Source organism: Melitaea cinxia, chromosome 10 (genome assembly GCF_905220565.1).
Source record: "Melitaea cinxia chromosome 10, ilMelCinx1.1, whole genome shotgun sequence".
Classification (NCBI taxonomy): Eukaryota; Metazoa; Arthropoda; class Insecta; order Lepidoptera; family Nymphalidae; genus Melitaea; species Melitaea cinxia.
The window spans coordinates 9,220,353-9,246,697 of NC_059403.1; the positions used below are offsets into that span (position 1 = coordinate 9,220,353).

Below are 26,345 nucleotides of genomic sequence, written 5' to 3' on the forward strand. Positions count from 1 at the left end.
CAAGTAATACAACGTAGGTAGACGATAAAATATGCCAGTAAATACGCGTTATCAAAGAGTACTCAAAAAGTTGTTATCAGATCTCGATGAAATTTCAATGTGACCACACCAGCTTTCGATTAAATTAAATATCCTCAAAATCGGTACACCCAGTAAAAAGTTATGCGGTATAATACAGCGTAGGTTGACGAAAAAATAGTCAAGTAAAAACGCATTATTAAGTGGGGGCGCAAATTTAAGTGGGACCAAATAACACACACCACCTTTCGATTCAAAAAAATTTCGTCGAAATCCCACCCAGTCAAAAGTTCTGAAGTAACATACATAAAAAATAGTCGAATTGAGAACCTACTCCTTTTTTGGAAGTCGGTTATAAAGCACTGTTTAAATGCACCAATAAGGCTAACAAACTAGAATGACTATTTTATGTCGTCACCAAAAAAAGCCATTTAATATGGTATATACCATTTTAATATGGTACTACTCTCTATTGACTTTAAGAAAATAGTGACTCGTCTGCACTTAGCTTAGCGATGCCTCTTGTATTATTAAATCGTAATAAAGAAAGCCGTATTAAAATAAACGAGTATAATTGTGTTTGCTCGCAAACGAAAAAAAAACCGACTTCAATCACAAAAGTAGTTATCAGATCTCGATCAAATTTAAAAGGACCATGTGGTCTTTTTTGTGGTCACGCACCACCTTTCGATTTAAAAAAAGAATAATCGAAATCGGTCCACCCAGTAAAATGTTCTGGAGTAACATACATAATAATATATATACATACGAATTGAGAACCTCTTCGTTTTTGGAAGTCGGTTATTAAGTAAGCCAGACGTTCCAATTTAGTCGAAAGCTAATCGCGGGTAACCTAAGTGATAAAATTAACTCACTTTTTTCTTATTGCGAATAAACTTCCAACCATAAAGACACAAAAAATACAAAGTCAATGTTATACATCAGACATAATTCCAATATTTAAAATTTATCATAAGAAGCTACATACTAAATAATGCGTTTACAAAATATTGTCGTCCATAATTTAAAAACATATTAGGCAAGAATTGATAAATCCCAACTAGTAGAATAAGTTCGCTTCTACTTGTGTGTCTGAACTGGAACAATTAATAAAAAAGAACCTGGAGATTAACTTAAATCCTAAATATTATTTTAATAGAGTCCAAGAGTTTAGCAATCTAGAAAGTACTGAGACTACTTATGATAGACCAAAGTAAAATTTGATACGAAAATATAGGAGACTATTAACATAGGACACGGTGACCTATTGTCACCGAAATCAATTTTTTAAGCAATTTTTGAGAATATATTACGTTAAATATATAATTATTAAGCTAGATGCAAAGGCAAAAATTAATAAGATTCTGTTAAGATCGCTCGATTCGTTCGAAGATCGTTTAGAAGTAGGCGTTAACAAAACGAAAACAATTACTAATTCACAAGGAATACAATAGTATATAATAATATTGTGATGAACTGTAATATAGCTATAAAATTTCATGCAACCAAATAGCAGTGGAATGAACATGCTAATAATACGAAAAACGGACAAAATAAAAAGCATTGACAAAAGTGGCACTGAACTGATCATAAATTATACTATATAGACAAGAGATGAACTGAAACCACAGAATGAGAGGATTTAGTGATTATGTGTCGGTAGATCAAAAAATATGGAAGGTTGATGACAAAAGCAAGGCTAGAAAGAAATGGAAGAAGTTGTAGGAGACCTTCACCTAAAGCGAGGACTATATATCTGGAAAAGGTAACTCAAATAATCTAACTGTAAGATAAAATAATTGTACCAATTGTAAGATAAAACGAAAAAACGTTTAGACGTGTTTTGTGTTATTTTATTTTCATAATATTTAACCTAGAGATATCGAATAGGTGACTTACAATTACAGATAAACGTAAACGATATTATAATTTATTAAGCACTACTTTTAATTTTCGTATACAACATATATCAGACAAATGGTTCATCGAATAGCTTATGTCATGCATAGCGGTATAGCGATTGTACCGTAGCGCGACGAGCGATGTACGTTCGCGTGTCGATCGTGGGGCGCGATGTGCGCGTGGCGAGCATGCGCGACGGGCGGCGGCGCGTGGTGCGCGTGATGCACGTGTACGGCAGGCGGCGCTTGGTGCGCGTGGTGCGCGTGTACGGCGGGCGGAGCGTGGTGCGTGTGGTGCGCGTGAGCCGGCGGCACGGTCACGGTGATGTTGTCGTCGGCCGAGCCGTCCGACTCATCACCGCGCACCCTCCCCTCGCGCGGTTCCCTCGCCACGCCCGCATCTACCACAAGTCACATATTACACGACTTACGGACATAATACTTCTACGCCGCTTTATTATTTCTTCATGTCCTTTTTCTAAAGGTTGTCTGGAAGTAGACTTGGGTAACTCGTGAGTGAATGACACAAATGAAACATATCTTTTCAAGTGAGCTAGTCTCTCATCAGCTCACTTGCGTTTCAAATATATCTCCAGCTCACTAGGTTTATGGTGCAATTTCGAGATACTGACGAACGTAACGTAAACGAGACTGAGCTAGTGAGCCACTCGATCGGACGATGGCACTCATCATGCGAAAGAGAGAGATAGTTATAGTTCGTGTCATGTAACAAGAACGCTGAAAGAAACTGGAGGGGTTGCATTTGCGCATGGGTATACTCGCGCACACAAGTACTGTTGTTTTATTTTTTAATTAGGCTTTCACTCGCGGCTTCGTATAATGGTAATCGGTAGGTACATTAAAAAATACTTGAAATACCAGTGCAAATAATTCGGACTAAATAAGTATAATAATTGTCACTTTACAAAATTACATTTTTTTTTAAACAAAAGCAATAACAAATTTTTTAGTTATTGAAATGTCGTATTCAAAAATATTAATTATCTGTACTTTCGATATTTGTATCTTAATAGTTTTTATGTGTTTAAAGTGATAAATTGATATTTGTTTTTTAGTGAAATAAATAGTAAACGGAGTTTTACAAGTGTCCGTATGCTAATGTGTTGTGAAAGTGAGTGATAAATGCAGAAAAAACGTGAATTACGATTGACAGTGGTTTGTTTACCAAATAAGACTGTTCCAAAAAATGGACGGTACGAAAAAGTTTTTTCAAGAGTTGGCAACACTGCAAATCGCCTTTGCGCATTTTGATAGCCAGCATTTTTTTACGTGACGCGAATTATATATTATAAATAATTTTTCTCACTGCTCTATGTAAAACTATTTCGTAATTTAAAACTTGTGCGCGATAGTATTTTAAGGTCGACGTCGAACTGTCCAACCAATAGCACACCGGCAAGCATGCGACACGTGATAAACACGCCCGCCCCATACCACCAAATAGACCGATAAATCGCTTCTGCGCAGCTTTAAGGCCAGCGTTCTTTTTACATGATGCGAACTATAGCTATGGCCTGTATCTTTTCGATTCACATTTCACAAGATCATGAACTCAATGGAACAAGCGAAAAAGTATTTTTTGTTGACAACATTAGATTGCATTTTGGTTGCATTATAAAATTATATCACTGAGCTAAATAAGCTGAAGAGCTAAATGAGTGATATATAACCTAAGATAAAAATGATATATATCTCTCTTTTCTTTTCAGTGATATAAACGTCGCAAGGCTATTTGGAAGAGATCGCTCTTTAGCGATAAGACCGCTTTCAGTCCTTTTTTTTCTTGCATTTTTCTATGTTATATTTGTATTCCTAGCAAAGCATTAATTTATATCTTAATCCTATAAAACCATATCTATAGTAGGAGAACCCAAGAAGCTGAAGAAAGATTTACTCGAGCTTCGCGGAATGCAAAAAAAATTGAAATTACAAAAAAAATTATTACTACTTACGTGTAGTTCTTAAAATATAAAAAAAAAAAATACTTGGGCGCGTTAGATATTAATAGAGAATGTAAGGCACTCATTTCGATCACGAAGAAAAAGTATTGAATAAAAAAAGGGATATTAAGTGAACTCTAAGCAACTAAAATTCTAAAGGTTGACGTTATGGACGAGACCTAATAAAGTCATAGCCAAAAGGTAGAAGCGCGAAGTGAGACGACATTTTTAAGGTATTTTAGCTACTACAGTTGTGTTTCTTGAATGATTTTAATAATAATAAAAAAATAACTTCGAGAATATCGAAATGACATTTTTTTTTTAAATTTGTGACTGCCAAATGGTACGCTCAAATTGTCTGATAAATGAACTCTTTTCTGCATGTAATTAATTAACTCACCTTGCCTTAACGGACGCGAGTTTTTCTTATGAATGATTTTTTTATCTAGTTTGATCAGCTGTTCTGATCGAGATTATATAATATATAGGACTCAAGAAGGTGCAAGATTTTCCGCTTTATGTTATTCTGCCGCGCTCGAGTAAATCCCAAAATCCATGCTTGGACTTCCTTACTACATTTCAAACACTGCTTGAAAATTCACTCACCGTTATTTGGAGGGACGGGCTGCACGGGTCCATTTACTGGCTGAACCGGTGCGGGTGCAGGTGCTTCTGGAAACATTATCATCTTTAACTTTAGACGGTTTTTGAAATATCATCAATACATGACATCACCACTAGTAGACAGTAATCTACCTCTAATCAAAATGGGTAGGTGTTAGTGCGTAAGTTTATATTAAGTTTATGGTGGGTTTTTTACCCCCCCGGACAACTATTATCGTGTAAACCCCGTGGTTAAGGAGATATTGTGGTCAGAATTTCGAGGTTTAATTTTTGTTATTAAAAGATATTACAATACCTTAAAGCTCCGCGTCTGACTGTACCATAACTCCGGTACAACCATTTTGTTTTTAATAGTCTATCTCAGTCTATGTTGTCTATGTCGTTAAATGTCAGTTTGTATCGTATTTTTAATAATTGTTATTATTTTTAATTTACATACAGTTATTTAGATAAGAATAATGCTTTTGTGTTAAAATTGTTTTTGAAGGAGGAAACGCTAAGTGACGCGTTATTTTGTTTAAAGTGTCTATTTGTCAGTCATTAAAGGTCAGTTCGTATCGTATGTTGATCTTGCAGCAGAGATCGTTTTTACGTACATTTGTTCGAAAATAACGTGTGAAAGTCGTGGAACGGAGCATGAGTGCACTTCCCGCAGCACCGAAGGTAGTCAGAAATAATAAAAATTTAACCTCCCATAAATTAGAGGCCGGTTACTACATAATAGTCATTGTCTATAATTTTTGTAGCTAAAAATCAATGTTGCTTTTCAACACATTTTTTTTTTATGTCACTAGGTCGGCAAACAAGCGTACGGCTCACGTGATGGTAAGCGATTACCGTAGCCTATAGACACGTGCAACACCAGAAGCATCGCAAGCGCGTTGCCGACCCAATCCCCAATCCCCCCAGGAGCTCTGGTCACCTTACTCACCAACAGGAACACAATACTGCTTAAAAACAGTATTATTTAGCTGTGATCTTTTGTAAGGTCGAGGTACTACCCCAATCGGGCTGCTCCATATTTTAAGCAGGAAATTCCTGCTGTGCCCTACCTCAGTATTAAAGATTACATTTTCAACTGATCACAAAATCTGTCAAAACACTATATGTATAACCACGTACAATGGTTTCGTTACTATTTGGAGGTCTAATGACTTCATTCTATGCACATAAATCACCTTTATATATTAGGTTGGGATAAAAGTTTTTCGTATTTTATATAGGTAAGGCAAGATTTACAAAATTTATTTATATTAGTTATTAGATATATGTAACATTTTGTTCCATAACTAGCCGCCATCTCGTAGGTGGTGGAAGGTTCTGTTGCTGTAGAAATTTTGGGATTTCTCATTAAAAAAAAACCGCGATTAGTAGTTTTGACGTGCTCATTTGGCACTATTGAAAAGCCATTAACCCTGAAGACAAAGAAGAAGAAGTAGTGTGGACAGACCTCTCGCGATAAGTAGTTTTGACAGACTCTCGCGATGTTAATTTTACACTACCTAATGAATTCTGAAAAGACCGAAAGAAATGGAAATCGAGTGTGCAAGATCCGGCATATATGGTGGATGTATTAAGACTTCCCAGTAAAACTCTCTATTTTGTTGAGTGGCTAAAGACATATGCGGTCGGGCGTTGTCGCGATGAAAGACCACACCTTTTTATAATTTCATTTTTAAGTCACTTTTTCATGGTATCAATACCAGCCAGTTTTACTATAAAATACAAAAAGACTTTACCCGGCCTATATACACATAAAATATTGATAACACATTATAATATGATTATACTGGTTTATGGGTATGGTTTGGTAAGGTCTATCAACTGCCAGCTAAATAATCTAACAGTTTATGTGTATGGTATTGGTACACATGTAACATTATTAACCGACTTCCAGAAAAGGAGTAGGTTCTCAATTCGACTGTATTTTTAACCGACTTCCAAAAAAGGACGAGGTTCTCAATTCGACTGTATTTTTTTTTATGTATGTTACATCAGAACTTTTGACCGGGTGGACCGATTACGACAATTTTTTTTTTAATCGAAAGGTGGTGTGTGTCAATTGGTCCCATTTAAATTTATTTGAGATCTAACAACTACTTTTCGAGTTATATCTAATAATGCGTTTTTACTTGACGCTTTTTTCGTCGATCTACGTTGTATTATACCGCATAACTTTCTACTGGATGTACCGATTTTGATAATTCTTTTTTCGTTGGAAAGGGGATATCCCTAGTTTGGTACCATGGTAAGGAAACCAGGATATGTTGAAGGGATCCCAGAGAAATCGAAGGAAACTCTTGAAAATCTGCAATAACTTTTTACTGGGGCGATTTTGATAATTTATAATTAAATCGAAAGCTGATGTTTATCATGTGGTCACATATAAATTTTATCGAGATCTGATAACTACTTTTTGAGTAATCTTTGATAACGCGTAGTTACTGACTATTTTTTCGTCGATCTACGCTGTATTACTCGTCGATGTAATTGAAGTCGGTTTTTTTTTTCGTTTGCGAGCAAACACAATTATTTTTTACTGAGATTCTGAAAGTAATTATTTGTAATGTTTTAAAACAAGTGATTAATCAATTCATCACTTCAGCCCATCGCAGTCCACTGCTGGATATAGGCCTCCACAAGTTCGCACCAAAAATGGCGTGAACTCATTTATGTTGCCAATAGTCACCACGCTGGGCAAGCGGGTTGGCGAACGCAGGGCTGGCTTTGTCGCACCGAAGACGCTGCTGCCCGTCTTCGCCCTGTTTATTTCAAAGTCAGCGTCGGACGGTTATCCCGTTATCGGTCGGCTTTTTAAGTTCCAAGGTGGTAGTGGAACTGTGTTATTAGTCACTTATGGGAAAATAAGGGTTGCTATAGTCTCGTGCCATAAAGCTGAAGTGATTAATTACATATTGATAATTATGCATGGATATATTAAAACTAAAATATGCAAAGTTTAATTAAATTTGATAAATTAATAATATAACTAGGTCGGCAAACAAGCGGCTCACCTGATGGTAAGCAATTACCAAAGCTAACTAGCGCGTTGCCGACCTTAAACCCGACCCCCCCCCCCCCCCCCCCCGGAGCTCTGGTCACCTAAATCACTAACAGAAACACAATATTGCTTGAAACAGTATTATTTAGCTATGGTTTTCGGTAAAGTACTACCCCAGTCGGGCCAGTCCATATTTTAAGCAGGAAATCTGCTATCCTACCTCAGTTGAAAGTATACGTAAATTTATTATATTACTTATAGAAGTATTTATTATATTGTATCTATCTATTAAATATTGAACGGATGGAGCGACATCCAGCATATAAATAAAATACCAAATCATTGTTTGGTATATTTTAAGAACAACATATGAAAATTACCTATATTGGGTGGCCCAGCAGATGGCCTGTGTGGAGCTCTCCTACAGTATCCCGTCTGATTGCGAAATGCGGACACTGAGTTCCTTAAAAACCTGTAGATGAAAATATCACAAATTAAAAAAAATGTCCAACGCTTTACTTCTTGCAACATTACATACACCACTTACTATAGTCTGGCTAACGAAAGTAGATACTCGATTTTTTGCATACTTTTTAAATGACAACACTGTAGGGTCTGTAGAGTTCCCACCATCGCGTATATTACCCCTTTAATCGGGGAATATCTAGCTGTCACCTACTAAGATTTAAATATAAATAATATTAACCTTAATTTATCCAATAACTACGTCTGAAGACACAATTAGAATTTAGGACAATGTAAATACTCGTCAACATAAATCTTGTTATAAACATTGACAAATTTCGGCGATTTTAAAAAAGATTGGGAAGAATCGGAATAAGAGTATGGTAATACTTTAAAGAAAACAAATAAACAAGATGGCGCGTCTTTGAAGTTGCCAGAATGTGTTTTTTTTTTATAATACCCCGTTTTTTTCAGTATCTACTTTCATTAGCCAATCTATAGACACAAAATTGGGAAATATGAAGCTATTTAATTAAGTTGTAGTCATTGTGTTGACAAAAGTCAAATATTTTGGATCTTTACTTCTAAAATAACACTTAGTTACTATTAGGGTTCAGAACCGGAAATTCTCGGTACCGAAAGAACCTAGGGTTTACCGGTTCTTTGGTCAGTCAGGAAAACCGGAAAATCAAATTTCAGTCCTGGTTCTTTCGGTACTTTCAGAAACTTTATTTTAATTACGCAATCTTACTATCGTCGAGAGAGTAAAAACTCATGTAGAACCAACGTCCCTATGGAGAGATGAAAGGATACCTAAAGATCATAAATGACATTACGAGCTGCCCGTCATTGATGGAGTCTAGGAGTTGGAGAGTTTATATTGGAGGAAATTTACAATGGTGCAAACCACATAGGGATGGCTCTGCGAACAAGAAGCCAACGTCCCAAGGCGAAACATATTCTGGCCCTATTCAGTACCGTGAGCTTTTTACCAGCCAGTTTGGTATAACTCTCCGAATGATCTCCGAATAGGACCTCATTCGTAATGTAAGCCTCAAGATTCCTAATATTCAGGGAGATGTTCAACAAAGGAGATGGGAACTTTTGAGGCAAAATGTAATAAGTAAATAACTATTGTAACGTTATACGTACATTATGCTGCTAAATTAAAATATGCTTAAATTTAATATTTAAAATACGTGAAATGAATTTGATTTTATCTACCTCACCGGGTGACACTATATGGTTTAAAAAATTGGTCATATTTTTTTATTTTAAAATATGAAATATCAGCATTGATTCTAACTCTGGAAGTGGAGAAAACTGAAAACATATTTTTTGTCAAATTAATTGGGTATCGATTCAACTATAGTCGATTACAGAATTCAAAAAGAGAAGGTTTGCACTAGTTAATTAGCTCTAAAGTATTTAGATGCACAATTGGAAGTTGAAAACAATAAAGTGCATTTAAATAAAGTTACATTAATAGCGAAAATATCAATGAATATTTGATAAACCAAAATGATTATGTATCGATTTCGTATTTTGACAGCTGACTGACATTGATACTAGCCGTTTGATTTTGATTTTGATTTTGAAATGTATGTAAAGTGGAAGGAGTTAGATGAGATCTTTGAAAGACACGCGGATAATTGTTAACATATATCTTTTGTAATATTGTCGATCAACAACACTTTTGAAGAATAACTCTTATTTTTATATAATAAAAACTAAAAAGAATTCAAAGTACCAAAAGAGCCGGAAAATTTCAGTTCAGATAAGACAAAGTACATATAATCCCAGTTCTTAAAATATACCCATTCTGGAAGCCCTAGCAACTATACAATTATTAATCATTACATCGTATAAAATAAAGTCGCTTCCCGCTGTCTGTATGCTTAGATCTTTAAAACTACGCAATGGACTTTGATGCGTTTTTTTTAGTAAATAGAGTGATACCAGAGGAAGGTTTACATGTGTATTACATGCATAATATAGTATAGGAACACTGATAGTTTTTACAACCGTGCAAAACCGGTCGCTAGTTAGTCAATAAAATAAATAATTCTTACCTATTAGGTATTAATGTTGTTGGTGCAATTTCCTTTTCTCGACAATCTGGACATTCGTGATCTTCTGATTCTAAAAGAGCTCCACGAATACCTATAACAAAAATAAATGTATACATTTCATATTAAAATATTTCAAATACTCGACAGAATTAGAGCACAACAGATTATATCCTGCTCAAAATCTATAGCAGTCTGTCTGAGATTGTACCTCAACCTTACACAAACTTGAAAGTGAGTGATAAATACGGAAAAAACGTGAATTACGTATTGACAGGGGTTTGTTTACTAATTAAGCAGTGGCGTGTTCCTGTGGTAAGTAAAGTTACGAGCTCCAGGGGGCGAATTAGCGTATGGTCGGCAACGCGATGCTTCTAGTGTCGCAGGTACAAATATTTGTATAAGACCATAAAGATCTAAGAAAATTGTATAAAAAAATAATAATAAAAATATACAAACATTCATCACAAAATGAATTTCCACAGCAGGGAATCATAACAGCATCTGTAAGTAGATCTCTGCAGAGGCTGCACAAAAGCTCATCTGGAATTGTAGGTTCAGGAGCCACTGGAGCATTTGTAGGAGTATCTGCACCACCGGCATTCTCAGATGCCAGGTAAGCCTCACTAGAAAAAAAATTATATTTAAAATAATTTCATATGTGTTTAATAATGTCACTAACCCATTAGGACAGTTTGTAATAACTCTGCTTTCTGTTCCGGTTGTGGGTTCGATTCCTGCCGTGAGTCTTGGTGTGATATCGTTATATATTTTTTTTTAATTTAAGAATTATTCATATGTATATTTATCAAAAGAACAAAAATTAGAGTATAGGGGTGGGGACGGTTTTAAAAATATTGGAATATTTCAGTCTGCTTTTACCTATAACACAAATATTAAGTTGCTTACTTTAGGAACAGAAGACTGTATGTGTGTATGTTAAAGATAAAGAAAATATATATGAAGTAAGTTCTTACTGGTCTACAGCTGGAACAGCAAAGGTTCCACTTGGAGTCATCATGGCTCCTGGGGCTTTGGGACCATCTACTGGTACCATAAAACTACGAGGTATCCCTGTACTTCTTCGTATCTCTATTGGATCACCCTAAAATAATTTGATGCAATTAAGTACAAATAATTATACTTAGAAAAAGTTTTAGCATGGTCCTATCATAAATACTTTATCAAGATTAGGGGCATTCATAAATTACGTCACGCCTTAGGGGGATTCACAAAGTGTAATATTGTGTGACAGGGGGTGGGAAAGGTTCTAAAATTTTGTGACATCACATTTCAAACTATTGAAATTGCATTTTACAGAATAAAAAAATATTGAAATAGCATTTTACAGAGTAACTTATATATGTCGAAATGTTAATTACTGAAATATTAATTATGGATGATTGAAATTGATAATGCGTATTTACTTGACTATTTTTTCGTCTACGTATGTTGTATTACTTGTCGATATAATTGAAGTCGGTTATTCTTCGTTTGCCTACAAACACAATTATTTTTCTTACCTATGTTAGATTGATCTTAATTTTATTACAAAATAATTTAAATAAAATAAAAATAATGTCAAACTGATGTTTTAATGTAATAAATCATAATTAAGTATTAAATAGGCGAATCTCATAAATGTGACCATCTGTGACAAGGATGGAAGGGAGAGGTCAAAAATCACTATCCCTTAGCAAAAAATATGTAATGAAACCTACAAGTCCCTTATTGTTTTATAGCACGCTACGCTACAGCCTGTAATATCCCACTACAGGGCATCGGCCTCTTTCCCCATGTAGAAGGATCAGAGCTAAATCGACCACACTGCTCCAATGCGGGTTGGCGGATATATTCCCTACTATGAGTAAAGATCGCTATCAGGTATATGTTTTATAGCAACTCCGAACTAATTGCATTTGAAATTTGACCAAATCAGAACTAAAGATCTTAAAAATTTTTACTTTTATAAAAACAAAATAGACAACATTACATCATTCTTATCATGAAAAATTGTTATAGATTTTGTAATGTACGAGCGCGTGGCTTTTATTAACCGACTTCAAAAAAAGGAGGAGATTACTCAATTCGACCGTATAGATATTTTTTTTATGTATGTTCAAGGATAACTCCGTCGTTTATGTACTGATTTTGATAATTCTTTTTTTGTTGGAAAGGAGATATCCCTAATTTGGTACCATGATAAGGAAACCAGGATCTGATGATGGGATCCCAGAGAAATCGAGGGAAACTTTCGAAAATCCGCGTGGGTGTACCGATTTTGATGATTTTTAATTTAATCGAAAGCCGATGTTTATCATGTGGTCACATTTAAATTTCATCGAGATCTGATTACAACTTTTGGAGTAATCTTGAATTTTATTATAATTTAAACTCTATTAATAAAAATTTATAAAAGTAATTCTGGTTTTTATGGATCCATCGGCTGTTGTAAACGTAATTGGCGCAGTCGGTAGGATACTCGCGGGTCAGTTCGCGAGCATTAGAATATTCTCATATCGATATTCACGTTCACGAGTCGCCCGGTGGCTATCAAGTAACGCTACGAGTATCCAGAATCTACGGAGCTGCCAAGCCGTGTGGAGAATCCAGGCATCGATTCACCGAGAAGAGCCAGAGATGAAACACATGTGAGTTACACTTGAATCTTTCTCGTGTTGCTTCTTTTTGTCCTAAGATATTTTATCCTCAAGATTTTTCATCACGAAAAGCCTTGTCCCCGGCAACCTGCATCACGTCAGGCTCGCCGTTATATATTAGCTAGTCATAGAAATATAAATAGTAAATTAGATTTTAATTTTTCATTTAATTCAAATATGTCATATCATCCCGACGTAATTTTTAAGGCCTTACGCCTGGTGCCAGAGTTTGATGGTAACCCGAATATATTAACTAGATTTATAAATATATGTGATCAAATAGTTTAACAATATGCGAGTGCCGAGCCAGGTTAAGTAATTTATGTCTTTTAAACGGTATACCGAATAAAATAACAGGGTCCGCCGCTTCAACTATTAATTCCAACGGCATCCCTGAAACCTGGACTGGAATAAGATCAGCATTAATTAACATTTTTTTCTGATCAACGAGATGAAACGGCTTTGTACAATGACCTCTCTTTGGCTACACAGGGTAATAAATCCCCTCAGAAATTTTATGATCAATGTCAAACCTTGTTCAGCACCATAATGACATACGTAACTTTACATGAGAGCTTACAGACAACAATTGAAGCTAAGCGGGCACTTTATAAAAAGGTTACAATGCAGGCTTTCGTACTTGGGTTAAAAGAACCCCTAGGTTCACGTATCCGTTGCATGCGTCCGGAAACGATTGAAAAGGCTTTAGAATTCGTTCAAGAAGAACTAAATATAATGTATTTACAGCAGCGTAATGATCTTCTTAAATATAATACTCAGAATACGTCTAAAGCTACGTCTCATAATATAGTATTAAATACTCCCAGCGCTATGCGACCCGTACCTAACTGGCCCGTTCCAGTCGGACCGCGTTATTACCACCACAACCCCAAGGTTTTAGATTTAACTCTCCTATTGCACAGCCTCAAGCTTTTATATTCAATAATCAACAGAATCGTTTCCCTAGTCGAACCCAGCAAATGTTTCGCGCACCGCCACCGAATTACAACCCCCAGAGTAATGTGTTTCGTTTACCGCCTCGATCAAATCCCCCACAGAATTTTAATGTGAAGCCTATGAGTGGAGTCAGTTACTTTGTTTCAAAGCCATTACCACCTAGAATCCCTGGACATGACTGGCAGATTTGGAAACCCTCCTCCATCGAATTACTTTAAAACAAAAGAAGTTAACTTTAATGAGACTTATGAAGACTATAATTGTTACCCAGACTACTACTACGACCAATACTATACCAACTATACTGATTCGTACAGTGGTTATAATTATTATGACTATCAAAATACTACCCATACTCCCTACGAGTACCCTTATGATATTGACTCTCAAGACTAGAATTCACATTATTATAACAATGAAGAACCCCCACAACCTTCTACAAGTCAAAAGGAGCAGGATTTTACGAAGGACTTCCGCGATTCAAAACCAAGATAGAATTAAATTTGCATTCAAAAAAAGAATTACCTTTTATACAGATTCGTAATCCACCTCTTAGATTCCTCATAGATACCGCCGCAAATCAATCATTTATAAGGCCCGAGGCTGTAGAAAATTTTTATCCGTATATAACAAAAGATTTTGATCCCTTCGAAGTAACGAATTCACGAGTAACTAGTGTTCATGACTATTCAATAACTATATCTAATTTTCCAGAATTTAATATACAAAGTAATATGAAGCTATTTATACACTCAGCGGCACGGAATCTTGGCCAAACTCATAACATGCGATAACAAATTTTTAAGTGTGTCTAACTTTTTTCTTATTATATAAGTGGGTAGAAATAATGTTTACGTTATTCCTAAGAGGATATTTAACTGAGTTGAAGGACATTTTGGTTTGGATTCTGAAGTTTAGTTGAATCGTGTCATTTATCCGACGAACTCTACGTTTTGAATTGTGTTGTGGAATTTGCGAGTGTTAAGTTGTCGAAGTTCTTTGGTTTTATTGTGATAAATAAACATCTAAAGGCGCATAAGAATCCATAAAAATGCCTTTGTCACCAAGTCAGATAGCATAAGCAGTGACATTACTCGAACAAGGGATAACCCATCGTGAAGTGGCTACTACCCTTAATGTACCGCGTTCTTCGATCCAATATGCACTAAAACGGTAGCAAGAGACTAGCCTCTGCACACGCAGACCAGGTAGTGGTGGTTTACGTTGGACGTCAGCTCATGACGACCGTTTTATTGTGTTAGAGATTTTAAGAAATCGCTTCTTTACTGCTGTCGAGATCCAGCAGCGGTTTCAAATCTCCAGGAACGTAAATGTTAGTGAGCGTACGGTGAGAAGATGTATAGAGGAAGTTAATTTAAGGGCAAGAAGACTAGCCCGTGGCCCACAGCTTCTCCCACAGCATAAAGCACCTCGACTTCAATTTGCCCCCGAACATGCTAACGGTCTCATGAGAAAAGGGCAAAGGTTTTGTTAGCGGATGAGTGCAGGATTGCTTTAAATGCATCTGATGGTCGACAACGTGTGTGGAGAAGGAAAGTTGAACGATATCTGGCGATTAGTAGCACTCCAACAGTGAGTTTTGGTAGAGGCTCTATAATGGGTATGGGGTGGCGTTAGTTCTGATGCATGTACAGAATTGGTCATCGTCAATAACGCTCTAACTGCAACACGATATGTCGAGGATATCCTTCAAGAACATGTTTTACCCTTTGGAGGGTTTATTGGATATGACCAATTCATTTTAATGCATGATAATGCACATTCTAACGTCGCTCAAATCGTAAATGAGTACCTTCAAGAGGTTGGTATTCAGAAATTGCAGTGGCCAGCTCGCAACCCCGACTTAAATCCAATAGAGCATATTTGGGATAAGCTAAAAAAGACAATTAAAACAGCATCGAACCTACGACAAACTCTTAACCAGCTTCAAGATACTGCATTGATTGCCTGGCGCGACTTGTCGCAAAAAAACATCGAAAATGTCATCCAAAGCATGCCAGACCGAATGCAGGCGGTCATAAGGGCTAGAGAAGGAAACACGCGATATTAAAAAGCTCACCAAAGATCAAACAGTTCAAACAGTTTTTATTACTAGTGCTCAAAACTGCAGTGTTTAATTTTGTCTAAATGTGATTTTGCGCTTAAACTTCATTATAAACTAAAAAAAACATTATTTATGTTTAATTACGTATTAAAGACGTTAATTGGATGAACAACGATCAAAATTGGCTTAAATTTGCAGTGTAAACTGAAAAAAATTAAAGTTATCACAAATTTTATACTTGGCCAAGTTTCCGTGCCGGTGAGTGTATATAAAAGTCATAATTACTTTGATGGTTTAATAGGGTTAGACTTATTAGAAAACTGTAAAATAGACCTTAAACATAATGTATTGTTTACTGAGACTGCTAGCATACCATTACTACGTTTTAATGTAGAAAACCCAGCTCTGAAATAATTATTCTCGCCAATTCTATTCGCTTAGTTAATATCCCTATCTGTCATCCCGATGATGAAGTATATATAGATATAGTTCGCGTCATGTAAAAAGAACGCTGAAAGAAGCTGGAGGGGGTGCGTTTGCGCATGGGTATACTCACGCACAAATGTACTTAGTGTTTTATTTTTTAATTAGGCTTTCACTCGCGGCTTCGTATAATGGTTATTGGTTGGTACATTAAAAAATACTAGAAATACCATTGCGGATAATTCGGACTTAATAAGTATAATAATTATCACTTTACAAAATTATAATTTTTTTTTTAAACAAAAGCAATAACAAATTTTTTAGTTATTGAAATGTCGTATTCAAAAATATTAATTATCTGTACTCTCGATATTCGTATCTAAATAGTTTTTATGTGTTTAAAATGATAAATTGATATTTGTTTTTTAGTGAAATCAATAGTAAATGGAGTTTTACAAGTGTCCGTATGCTAATGTGTTGTGAAGGTGAGTGATAAATGCGGAAAAAACGTGAATTACGATTGACAGTGGTTTGTTTACCAAATAAGACTGTTCCAAAAAATGAACAGCACGAAAAAGTTTTTTCAAGAGTTGGCAACGCTATAAATCGCCTTTGCGCATTTTGACAGCCAGCATTCATATTTACATGACGCGAATTATTTATTATAAATAATTTTTCTCACTTCTCTATGTAAAACTATTTCGTAATTTAAAACTTTTGTGCGCAATAGTATTTTGAATCGACGTCGAACTGTCCAACCAATAGCACACTGGCAAGCATGTGACACGTGATAAACACTCCCGTCCCCTACCCCATACCACCAAATAGACCGATAAATCGCTTCTGCGCAGCTTCAAGGCCAGCGTTCTTTTTACATGACGCGAACTATACCTTCACAAATTTTATTTAACTGTATCATTCATGACTGAATTACGACTGTGACCGACAGGACTAGTATAGTTGAAGTTAAAACCCCGACAAACGACGATGTGACCTTTTCGTGTGACCAGCCAGTTCAACTAGACTAGAACAAGACCCGAAACGCGTTAAATATTAGCGAGACTTCGTACTGACCATCTAAATGCCGAGGAACGAGTTAATTTAAAAAACCTATGCGCATAGTACGCTGGCCTGTTTTATATAGAAGGAAAGCCCCTTACATTAACTAATAAAATTAAACACCATATTAGGACCCATGACGAAATTCCCGTTTATACCAAAAGTTATCGATACCCCCCGCCCCTACATACATAGACAGGAAGTTAGGGACCAGATAACCAAGATGCTAGAACAGGGTATTATACGACCTTCGGACTCAGCATGGAGCTCACCGATCTGGGTTGTCCCTAAGAAGGCAGACGCTTCCGGTAGGCAGAAGTGGAAAATTGTAGTAGACTTTCGTAAATTAAATGACAAGACTATTGACGACAAATATCCTACTCCCAACATAACAGACGTACTAGATAAGTTAGGTAGATGCCAATATTTTACCACCCTAGATCTGGCTTCAGGGTTTTATCATTTTTTTTTTTTTTTATTATGTTATGGGCTTACTCTTGACCTCAGTCTAGCTCTAGAGCACAGACGAGGTCGAAGATGGAGCGAGTTCGCCCAGAAGAAGCCTGTTCACTCGCGCTTTAAACATGTTCGGGTTGTATGAACTCGGAAATACAGACGCCGGCAGGGAATTCCATTCCTTGGCTGTGCGCATTAAAAAAGATGATTCGAAGCGCTTCATCACAGACTCACTCATCAAGCAGAGATGAACCCTGATGACATCTCAAAAACAGCTTTCAATATCGAACATGGGCATTTTAAATTTCTACGCATGCCCATGGGCTTAAAGAACTCTCCATCAACATTCCAAAGAGTAATGGATAACGTACTCCGAGGACTTCAAAATGAAATATGCTTAGTTTATCTTGATGACATATAGTATTCAGTACATCACTTCAAGACACATGATAAATCTCGAAAAAGTTTTCAATAGATTGTCTTACTTTTTTTTTAAGTGATATAGGTGTATATACAGGCTTATTATGCCCGTGCTTTTGTCATTCCATTTTTTTTTAAACATGCATCGGCACTTCACTGCAACTTTAGAATCATAGAAACCTTAATAACTAGTCTTAAAATTTCTAAAAGTCGACGCGAGTCCACTGATCACTGCAACTTTAGAATCATAGAAACCTTAATAACTAGTCTTAAAATTTCTAAAAGTCGACGCGAGTCCACTGATCATGACTATTCTACATATTGCTTTTTTTTATATAGTAATTATTTTTATTATATTTACACTTATTTGCTAACTACAATATATGTACACTTATTGTTTTATCCATGTAACTTTCTTTTGTTTTTAATTTTTATTAATATATTATATGACTAATCCTATCTTATTAACCCTTAATTACTCGCACAAAGAATATTACATTACTGCTCGCATGGGGTCACGGGTGACCCCAAATAGTATGAGTAGTTTTTAATATATTTTGAAATATATAAGTAAATGAAACGATTTTATTATTAAAGTGCTATGTTTATTTTATAATATCTATAAGTAATAACATGAATTACTAATTAATTATACAAAAACAAGTTAAAATAAAATTAATATCAATAATCAACAATTTGTACTTAGGTATACAAAGATCATAGTAAATACTCGTATTTTTTTTGGAACTCTCCAAATCACTCTCGTTACACTGTTGACAGTATATGTCAGAATAATCATAGCACACAAATCTTATACATTTCTTGCATTTTGTTGGTACTTTGCGATCGCATTTCCTCGGGCAGCTGTTGCAACGTTCACGTTTTGCAATGGTTGACGGGACGCAATTTTCCAACTCGTGCTCTTCCATCAGACGTTTTTTTACCTTCTTAGGAGTTGCTCTGACTTCAAGTCGTCGTTTTTGGTTATTATGAATAAGTTCAACAGACAATTGCTGCAAGAAATTACGCCTCATGTGAGTACGTGATTTTCCGGTATTTACTCGATGTACAATGAGTGCATTTATGCCTGAAACATCTATCAGGTGGAAGGAAATGGCTAACGGCCACCGTTTGGTTCACCTCCCTACGTTGAATGTACCACACAAGTGATCATTGGTGTCCACTCTTCCATTAGTGCTGTTGTAAAATGTTATTATTTCAGGTTTCTGCTTGTCAGTTGAGGCTGGGTCGATATGAGCTACATGATGCATGGAAGATATCAACACAACAGCTTTATTTGGTTTTTGAACATAAGAAACCTGACCCTCCAATTTCTTCTTCATCAGAACCTCCTTCATTCTCTACCAACCATTGCGCAAATCGCTGTTCTCTCCTATCCATGACTAACTCTGACAAAAAGACAAAACTCGTAGTAAAACGGAATTTTTTGATGATTTCATTGTATAAAGATGTAAAAAACATATTTATATTATAAACATTTATATTATAAACATTTATTTATATTACAAACATTTACTCACTGAACATACAATAACACAAATATAATTCATAATACACAAAAAAATACATAAAATAAAAAACTTACCTCTTCCAAAAAAGTAACGTAATTACTCGCACGGGGTCAGCGCTGAAGAGTGCAGCGACGCATCCTTCCACTCCTGTGATTTGGTCGCTACTAAAATACAAACTTAGACGCACGTTATGAAGCTAGCGAGGGCGCGGGAGAAATCGGGCCGAGCCAAGTGCTTCATTTTTTAATCCGAAAATGCTTTGACCCCATGCGAGTAATTAAGGGTTAAGTACTAAATAAAGCCTCTAACTCGAGAGTAACTTTAAAATACAAATGGACAAATCCGAGTTTTTAAAGTTAGAAACTGCATATCTTGGTCATTTAATTAGTAGAGATGATATAAAACCAAACCCAGATAAGATTAAAGCTGTTGAAAATTATTCTTTGCCTAAAACCACGAAAGAAATAAAGGAATTTTTAGGACTTCTAGGTTACTATAGAAAATTTATTCCCGACTTTGCACGTTTAACCAAACCCATGACTAAATGCCTTAAGAAATCCAATAAGATTATATTAGATTCCGAGTACGGTAACTGTTTCGAAAAATGTAAGACTCTCCTGACAAACGACCCCATATTACAGTATCCAGACTTTACAAAGGACTTCATTTTGACAACCGACGCCTCAAATGTAGCTATAGGTGCCGGTCTCTCTCAAGGTCCAATAGGTTCCGATAAGCCTATCTGTTACGCGTCCAAAAATTTAAATGATAGTGAGTTAAATTATAGCAAAATTGAAAAAGAACTCTTAGCCCATGGTATGGGCTACTAAGTATTTTAGACCCTATTTATTTGGTCGTAAATTCAAAATTCTTACCGATCATATACCCCTCCAATGGATTATGAACTTAAAGGAACCCAACTCTAGACTTACTCGATGGCGACTTAAACTTAGCGAATACGACTACACCATTATCTATAAATTGCTCGCAAACGAAAAAAAAAACCGACTTCAATTACAAAGACGAGTAATACAACGTAGATCGACGAAAAAATAGTCAAGTAACTACGCGTTATCAAAGATTACTCAAAAAGTAGTTATCAGATCTCAATAAAATTTATATGTGACCACATGACAAACATCAGTTTTCGATTAAATTAAAAATTATTAAAATCGGTACACCCAGTAAAAAGTTATTGCGGATTTTCAAAAAGTTCCCTCGATTTCTCTGGGATCCCATCATCAGATACTGGTTTCCTTATCATGGTACTAAACTAGGTGCTGTGTGGCTACGGGTGCTGTGTGGCTACGGCACTAAAGAATTTAGCCACCCCCTCTCTTCCCGTGGGTGTCGTAAGAGGCGACTAAGGGATAACAAGGTTCCACAACCACCTTGGAACTTAAGAAGCCGACCGATGGCGGGATAACCATCCAACTGCTGGCTTTGAAATACACAGGCCGAAGACGGGCAACAGCGTCTTCGGTGCGACAAAGCCAGTACTGCGGTCACCAACCCGCCTGCCCAGCGTGGTGACTATGGGCAAAAGACATGAGTTCACGTTATTTTTGGCGTAAACTTGTGGAGGCCTATGTCCAGCAGTGGACTGTATAGGCTGTAATGAAACTAGGGATATCTTCTTTCCAACAAAACAAGAATTATCAAAATCGGTACACCCAGTAAAAAGTTATTGCGGATTTTCAAGAGTTTCCCTCGATTTCTCTGGGATCCCATCATCAGATCCTGGTTTCCTTATCATGGCACTAAACTTGGGATATGTCCTTTCCAACAAAAAAAGAATTATCAAAATCGGTACATTCAGTAGAAAGTTATGCGGTATAATACAACGTAGGTCGACGAAAAAAGCATCAAGTAAAAACGCATTATTAGATATAACTCGAAAAGTAGTTGTTAGATCTCAAATAAATTTAAAAGGGACCAATTGACACACACCACCTTTCGATTAAAAAAATATTTGTCGAAATCAGTCCACACGGTCAAAAGTTCTTATGTAACATACATCATAAAAAAAAACTGTCGAATTGAGAACCTCCTCCTTTTTTGGAAGTCGGTTAAAAAGGAAAATGTAACACCAATGCAGACGCTTTGTCGCGAGTTCAAGTAAATAACGGAGAGACTGAAGATTCCATTCAACCTTATTAGAACATCTACGCATACTCCGATTGAAACAAAAAGATGAACCCACTGTAAATCAAATGCCTTACGCGATACTAGCTTACAACAGTTCTATACATAGTTTTACTAAGTGTAGACCCCATGACATAGTAAGAGGACATTTCGACCCCAGAGACCCCTTAGACACAGATCTGACTGAACATTTAATGCAAAAATATATCCTTACACACCGTGACCAGATAAAAACCGTATATGAGGTAATTAACGAATCCATTATTGTAGACCATATAAATTTAATGAACAATAGGAATAGAAATCGAGAACCCGAAGTAGAATACCAGCCTGACCAACGAGTTTATCTATATTATCAAAAACCCTATAGCTAGCCGACAGAAGTTAGCACCACAATACACACAAGACACAGTCTTAGCTGATTTACCTACCAATCCATATATACACTTCGAAAAAGCGAGGCACTGTAGCTAAATCGCGTCTAAAACGTGTACCTAAAAAATAATCAATTGTTGCAGGATTCTGCTATTGCTGACAATACACGTGACACATCCTCAAACCATATGACTTGAAAGCTTAGCTGACGGACCTGGACTTTTACCCTACAAATTGGGACCGACCAGACTAATATCACATTATCACTCCTTTATACAGTATGTAAAACTAACTGACATTGAAGATAAGATATATTCTGTACAGATAAAACTTAACATATTCAAGACTAGAGTGAATAATGAAACTTACATTCTTTACGAGTACCAGATTAATTATCTTACAAACAAACTTAACAAGGTATTAAGTCAAGTTAAATCCTTAGAACCTTTAAGAGTTAAAAGAGGTCTTGTAGGTAGCCTTGGATCATTAATAAAAAGTATTACAGGTAATTTAGACTATCTTGATGCTCAAATAACGAGAATAAAATTATTTCAGAATTCAATAGTCATATTAGTCTTAGTAAAGAATGGATGTTAAAACATAAAAGTATTTTAGACCAGTTAACTATAAATCAAGAAAAAATTAATAACACATTAGAATTTCTTTTAGAAGTAAATTCTCGTATAGACAACAGTTTAGTCCAGTCTGCACAGTTTGCCTATTATTAATTATTAGGAATTATAAGTAATAATGTAGAGGATTTAGTTCTAAAAATAGTTAGGTTAGAAAATATAATGACTCATCATACTATGATAGATATAGAAGTATTAAAATCAATGTTAGATAAGTGAATAAGTATATATGATAAGGAGCAAATTCCTGATTTAGAATTACGGGAATATTATGACTTAATCAAAGCGGGTTCCTACTATAATGACAGAACAATAGTTATAGTTTACAAATTTCCTATAATATCCCCAGACAGGTATAACTTGTACAGATTACCTATCGCTCCAAATGAAAAACAACTAGCCCTTATGCCTCCCTTTCCTTATATAGCAACAAATGAGAAAGCATTTGTGTACATAGAGGCTGAACGCCCGAAGTATAGCAGGGTATTATATCTCTGTGACCAGAATATAAGTCATCAAATTCGTACAAAACCAAACTGCATTCAAGGGCTCATTACTAACCAAAATCTAAGGAAACTTGCCACTTCACGAAGGTTATGTTATCTGCTGTAGCAATAGTTAAACTGGACGATCAACATTATAACATCTCATTACCTGAGCCAGAGAAGGTACAATTATCATGTGAAAGAAAAGAATTCAATTCACTACAAGGAATTTATTTGGTCATCATTCCCATAAATTGCCTGCTACGGACTAGTGAATTCACTGTCATCAATGAAAATGATGAGATAAAAGGCCAGCTGCTGAAGCTATCTAGGATCCCGTACAACAAAATTAATCAAACAACTACCTACACCCACACCTGTTCTAAAACAATTAGTTAAGACGAACTTCACAGCATCCAAGATACATTTTTACTAGAAAGCCCTATACAGATAGATAAGACAAAATCAATTGTTTTATACCATACAACGATACCATACAACGATTGGTATCATTGTATGGTATTTATTGGTTATTGGAATTATTTATTATTACTAATGTATTAATAGTTATTTTAACGATGTTGTTATTTTTTATTTTGACCACTCCCTAATAAGTAAATTAAAATAAAAAAATACTTAAAATATAAAAATGGGTGAAATCCATAACTTGTGACACACACAGATTGGTCACTCACACAACTTAAGGCACCGCGTGCTCGTAGATAGCAAGATCTCTAACGGCTGTTTTACGCCCAGACAACAATGTGTGGTATTGCCTTAAGGTTCTTGCCACAATGTGTGACTTTTTATATTCAACATAACCGCATGCTACAATGACACACATTGTTACCTCGACGTAAAACAGCCTTAATTGCGTGTAATACTTATGTAGCAAATGAAACTGTCACAAATAACAAGTCAATGAGTAAATTTCAAGTAAAACATACTGAATTAGCAGCAGGACAATCTTTGATCCAATGTCCCTTCTTCTGGCACTTGTAGCAAATATAATTAGACGGAACCGCTCCACGTTGATTCTGTCCTCTGATTTTTTGATAACTAGAAAAGTTATATTTTATAATGTTATTAATATATTAAATAATAATATTCTTACTTAAAAATGTATTATTTTACTATGTCCATACATAAATCTAACCTATCCCCACAAGTTTTGTTCTAAAGAAATTGCTAATAAGTAGGGATGCCTATTTGTTTAATTTAAAGCTATATATAAATTTTAAAAATCACTAAAATTTTATTTATAAAGTCTTAGTTGATCATATTATGATGAATGCCAACTGCAGATTTTATTTATAATATCAGCTGATCATATTATGCCAAATGCCAACAGCACATTTGAGACCATGTTCATATGAAAAGAGCGGTAAAGCTTTAGATTAGGTAAAACCGAATTTCAGGACCGTGGGGGGATGGGGGGGGGAGAGGCTGGGGAACGCTACCCCTGGTACCACTGTCACACCTCAGAACCCCATGGTTATGGAGATATCCATGGTTAAAGTTTTGAGGTTAGAAGAAGAATTTCGAAAGTTAGAGGAACGCTTGGCTCCGGCGCTGCGGGAAGTGCAGCCCTTCCGCCCTCCCGCCTCCGTGGCACAAAAAAAAACACACTAGGGGTAGGACAGACCAAGACCACGTGGACAGTGGGGTGCTCAGATTCGGTTTTGGGTATTTTTCGAATTTCTAAACCTATATTCTAGCACGCAATGTTACTAATTTTATTAGAATATTATGTCTGACGCGTTATTTTGTTTAAAAGTGTCGATTTGTCACACAATGCAAACAGTACGAGCTCAAAGGTATTATAATAGCTTTAAATTCTTCTTCTAACCTCAAAACTTTAACCATGGATATCTCCATAACCATGGGGTTTTGAGGTGTGACAGTATTACCTTGTATAGATTCCCCTACACCCTCCACCTTCCACACCCAAAAACCCCATAATTCGGTTTTTCTAATTCGGTTTTACCTAATCTAGATCTTAGCCGAAAAGAGCTTCTTACTTGCTGGGATCATAATCAAATGTTGACTGTGATATCATAGCATTAATTTTATCCTGCTCGCTACCTTCCATGCGAGACAAATCTGCCAATCCCTTATTAACTGAGACATCGTTTTGAAGTGCAGTCTGACTATTGCCAGAACCTTCCCACTGTTTCTTTGGTTGCTGTGAAAGGGGGACTCTGGCCACAAGAAGGGATGTATTCTTTGGAATTAAGGTATTATCATCTACATAAACTGAAACGAAAATATAAAATAAGGCAACAGAATTTCATTTTGTAATAATTATAGGTTTAAGAGGTCTCAATGTTTTCTCTTCGCTTAATAATTAGTGCAATATAGACAAACACTTAAAGAAATTTCAAAAGCTTTCTTATGGTAACTACAATTTATTATTGTAAAAACTACATTACTGCACTAATCAGTATAATTAATATTTTTATTACCAACCTTCTTTTGTCTGAGCATTTGTTATCTGAAGATCAAAATCTGAAGTTTTTCCTATGCGCTTTTGTTGTGAAATAGCAGCTTTTAAGTCGCCTACTGATATATGTAGTCCATCAAAGGTAACGGTGTCATAATCCAAAGCACTTTTGAATTTATAGTGCACAGACATTTCCGTAAATAACAGTTCGTTACTTTTTTATGTAACATGACAAAATATATTTACGTGTATAAATTGATCTGTGCTAACGAGTAATTATCAAGCTTTGCAAAATGTCCAGTCATATAAATAACTTTTCACTACTTAATCACTGAAATAATATGCACTATAAAAATTAACAGTACTGAACTAATAGTTTTATTTTGGATATTTATATCCAAATATATAATTTCACAAAAATCAATAGTTCATATCCCAACAAACGCCACCGCCATTTAAAAACTACCAAAGAGTGTCAAAGAAGAGTGTTATAAACACAGAACACTATTACTCCTACCGGAGGTTATAAAGGTAAAAACCAAAAACCGACAATACAGCCAAAAAGTATAGAAAATACAGATGTACATAATACATATAGTATTACATCGATGCAACTAATTTAATAAACCGATTATAACAATATAAAGATATCGA

At 35.6% G+C, this 26,345-nt stretch overlaps 1 protein-coding gene across 1 annotated transcript; it reads right to left on the reverse strand.

Moving 5' to 3' along the window:
- Nucleotides 1-1,853: 1,853 nt before the first annotated feature.
- Nucleotides 1,854-26,223, reverse strand: LOC123656856 (E3 ubiquitin-protein ligase RBBP6-like). The gene is made up of 9 exons (XM_045592472.1): nucleotides 25,718-26,223; nucleotides 25,270-25,504; nucleotides 24,196-24,307; nucleotides 11,017-11,144; nucleotides 10,499-10,665; nucleotides 10,043-10,133; nucleotides 7,886-7,977; nucleotides 4,487-4,552; nucleotides 1,854-2,320 (listed from the first exon to the last, which is right to left on the reverse strand). The coding sequence occupies exons 1-9, from the start codon at nucleotides 25,881-25,883 to the stop codon at nucleotides 2,013-2,015; spliced, it is 1,365 nt and encodes a 454-aa protein (XP_045448428.1). The 5' UTR covers nucleotides 25,884-26,223; the 3' UTR covers nucleotides 1,854-2,012.
- Nucleotides 26,224-26,345: the final 122 nt, after the last annotated feature.

Bases quoted from the DNA above. Each gene is read 5' to 3' on its own strand.
- LOC123656856 (XM_045592472.1), bottom strand. From the start codon at position 25,883: ATGTCTGTGCACTATAAATTCAAAAGTGCTTTGGATTATGACACCGTT. The intron at 10,134-10,498 runs GTTTGTATATTT...TTTTTGTTATAG, and splicing joins AAATTCATTTTGTGATGAAT to GTATTCGTGGAGCTCTTTTA. The intron at 4,553-7,885 runs GTAATTTTCATA...TAATGTTTCCAG, and splicing joins TGCTGGGCCACCCAATATAG to AAGCACCTGCACCCGCACCG.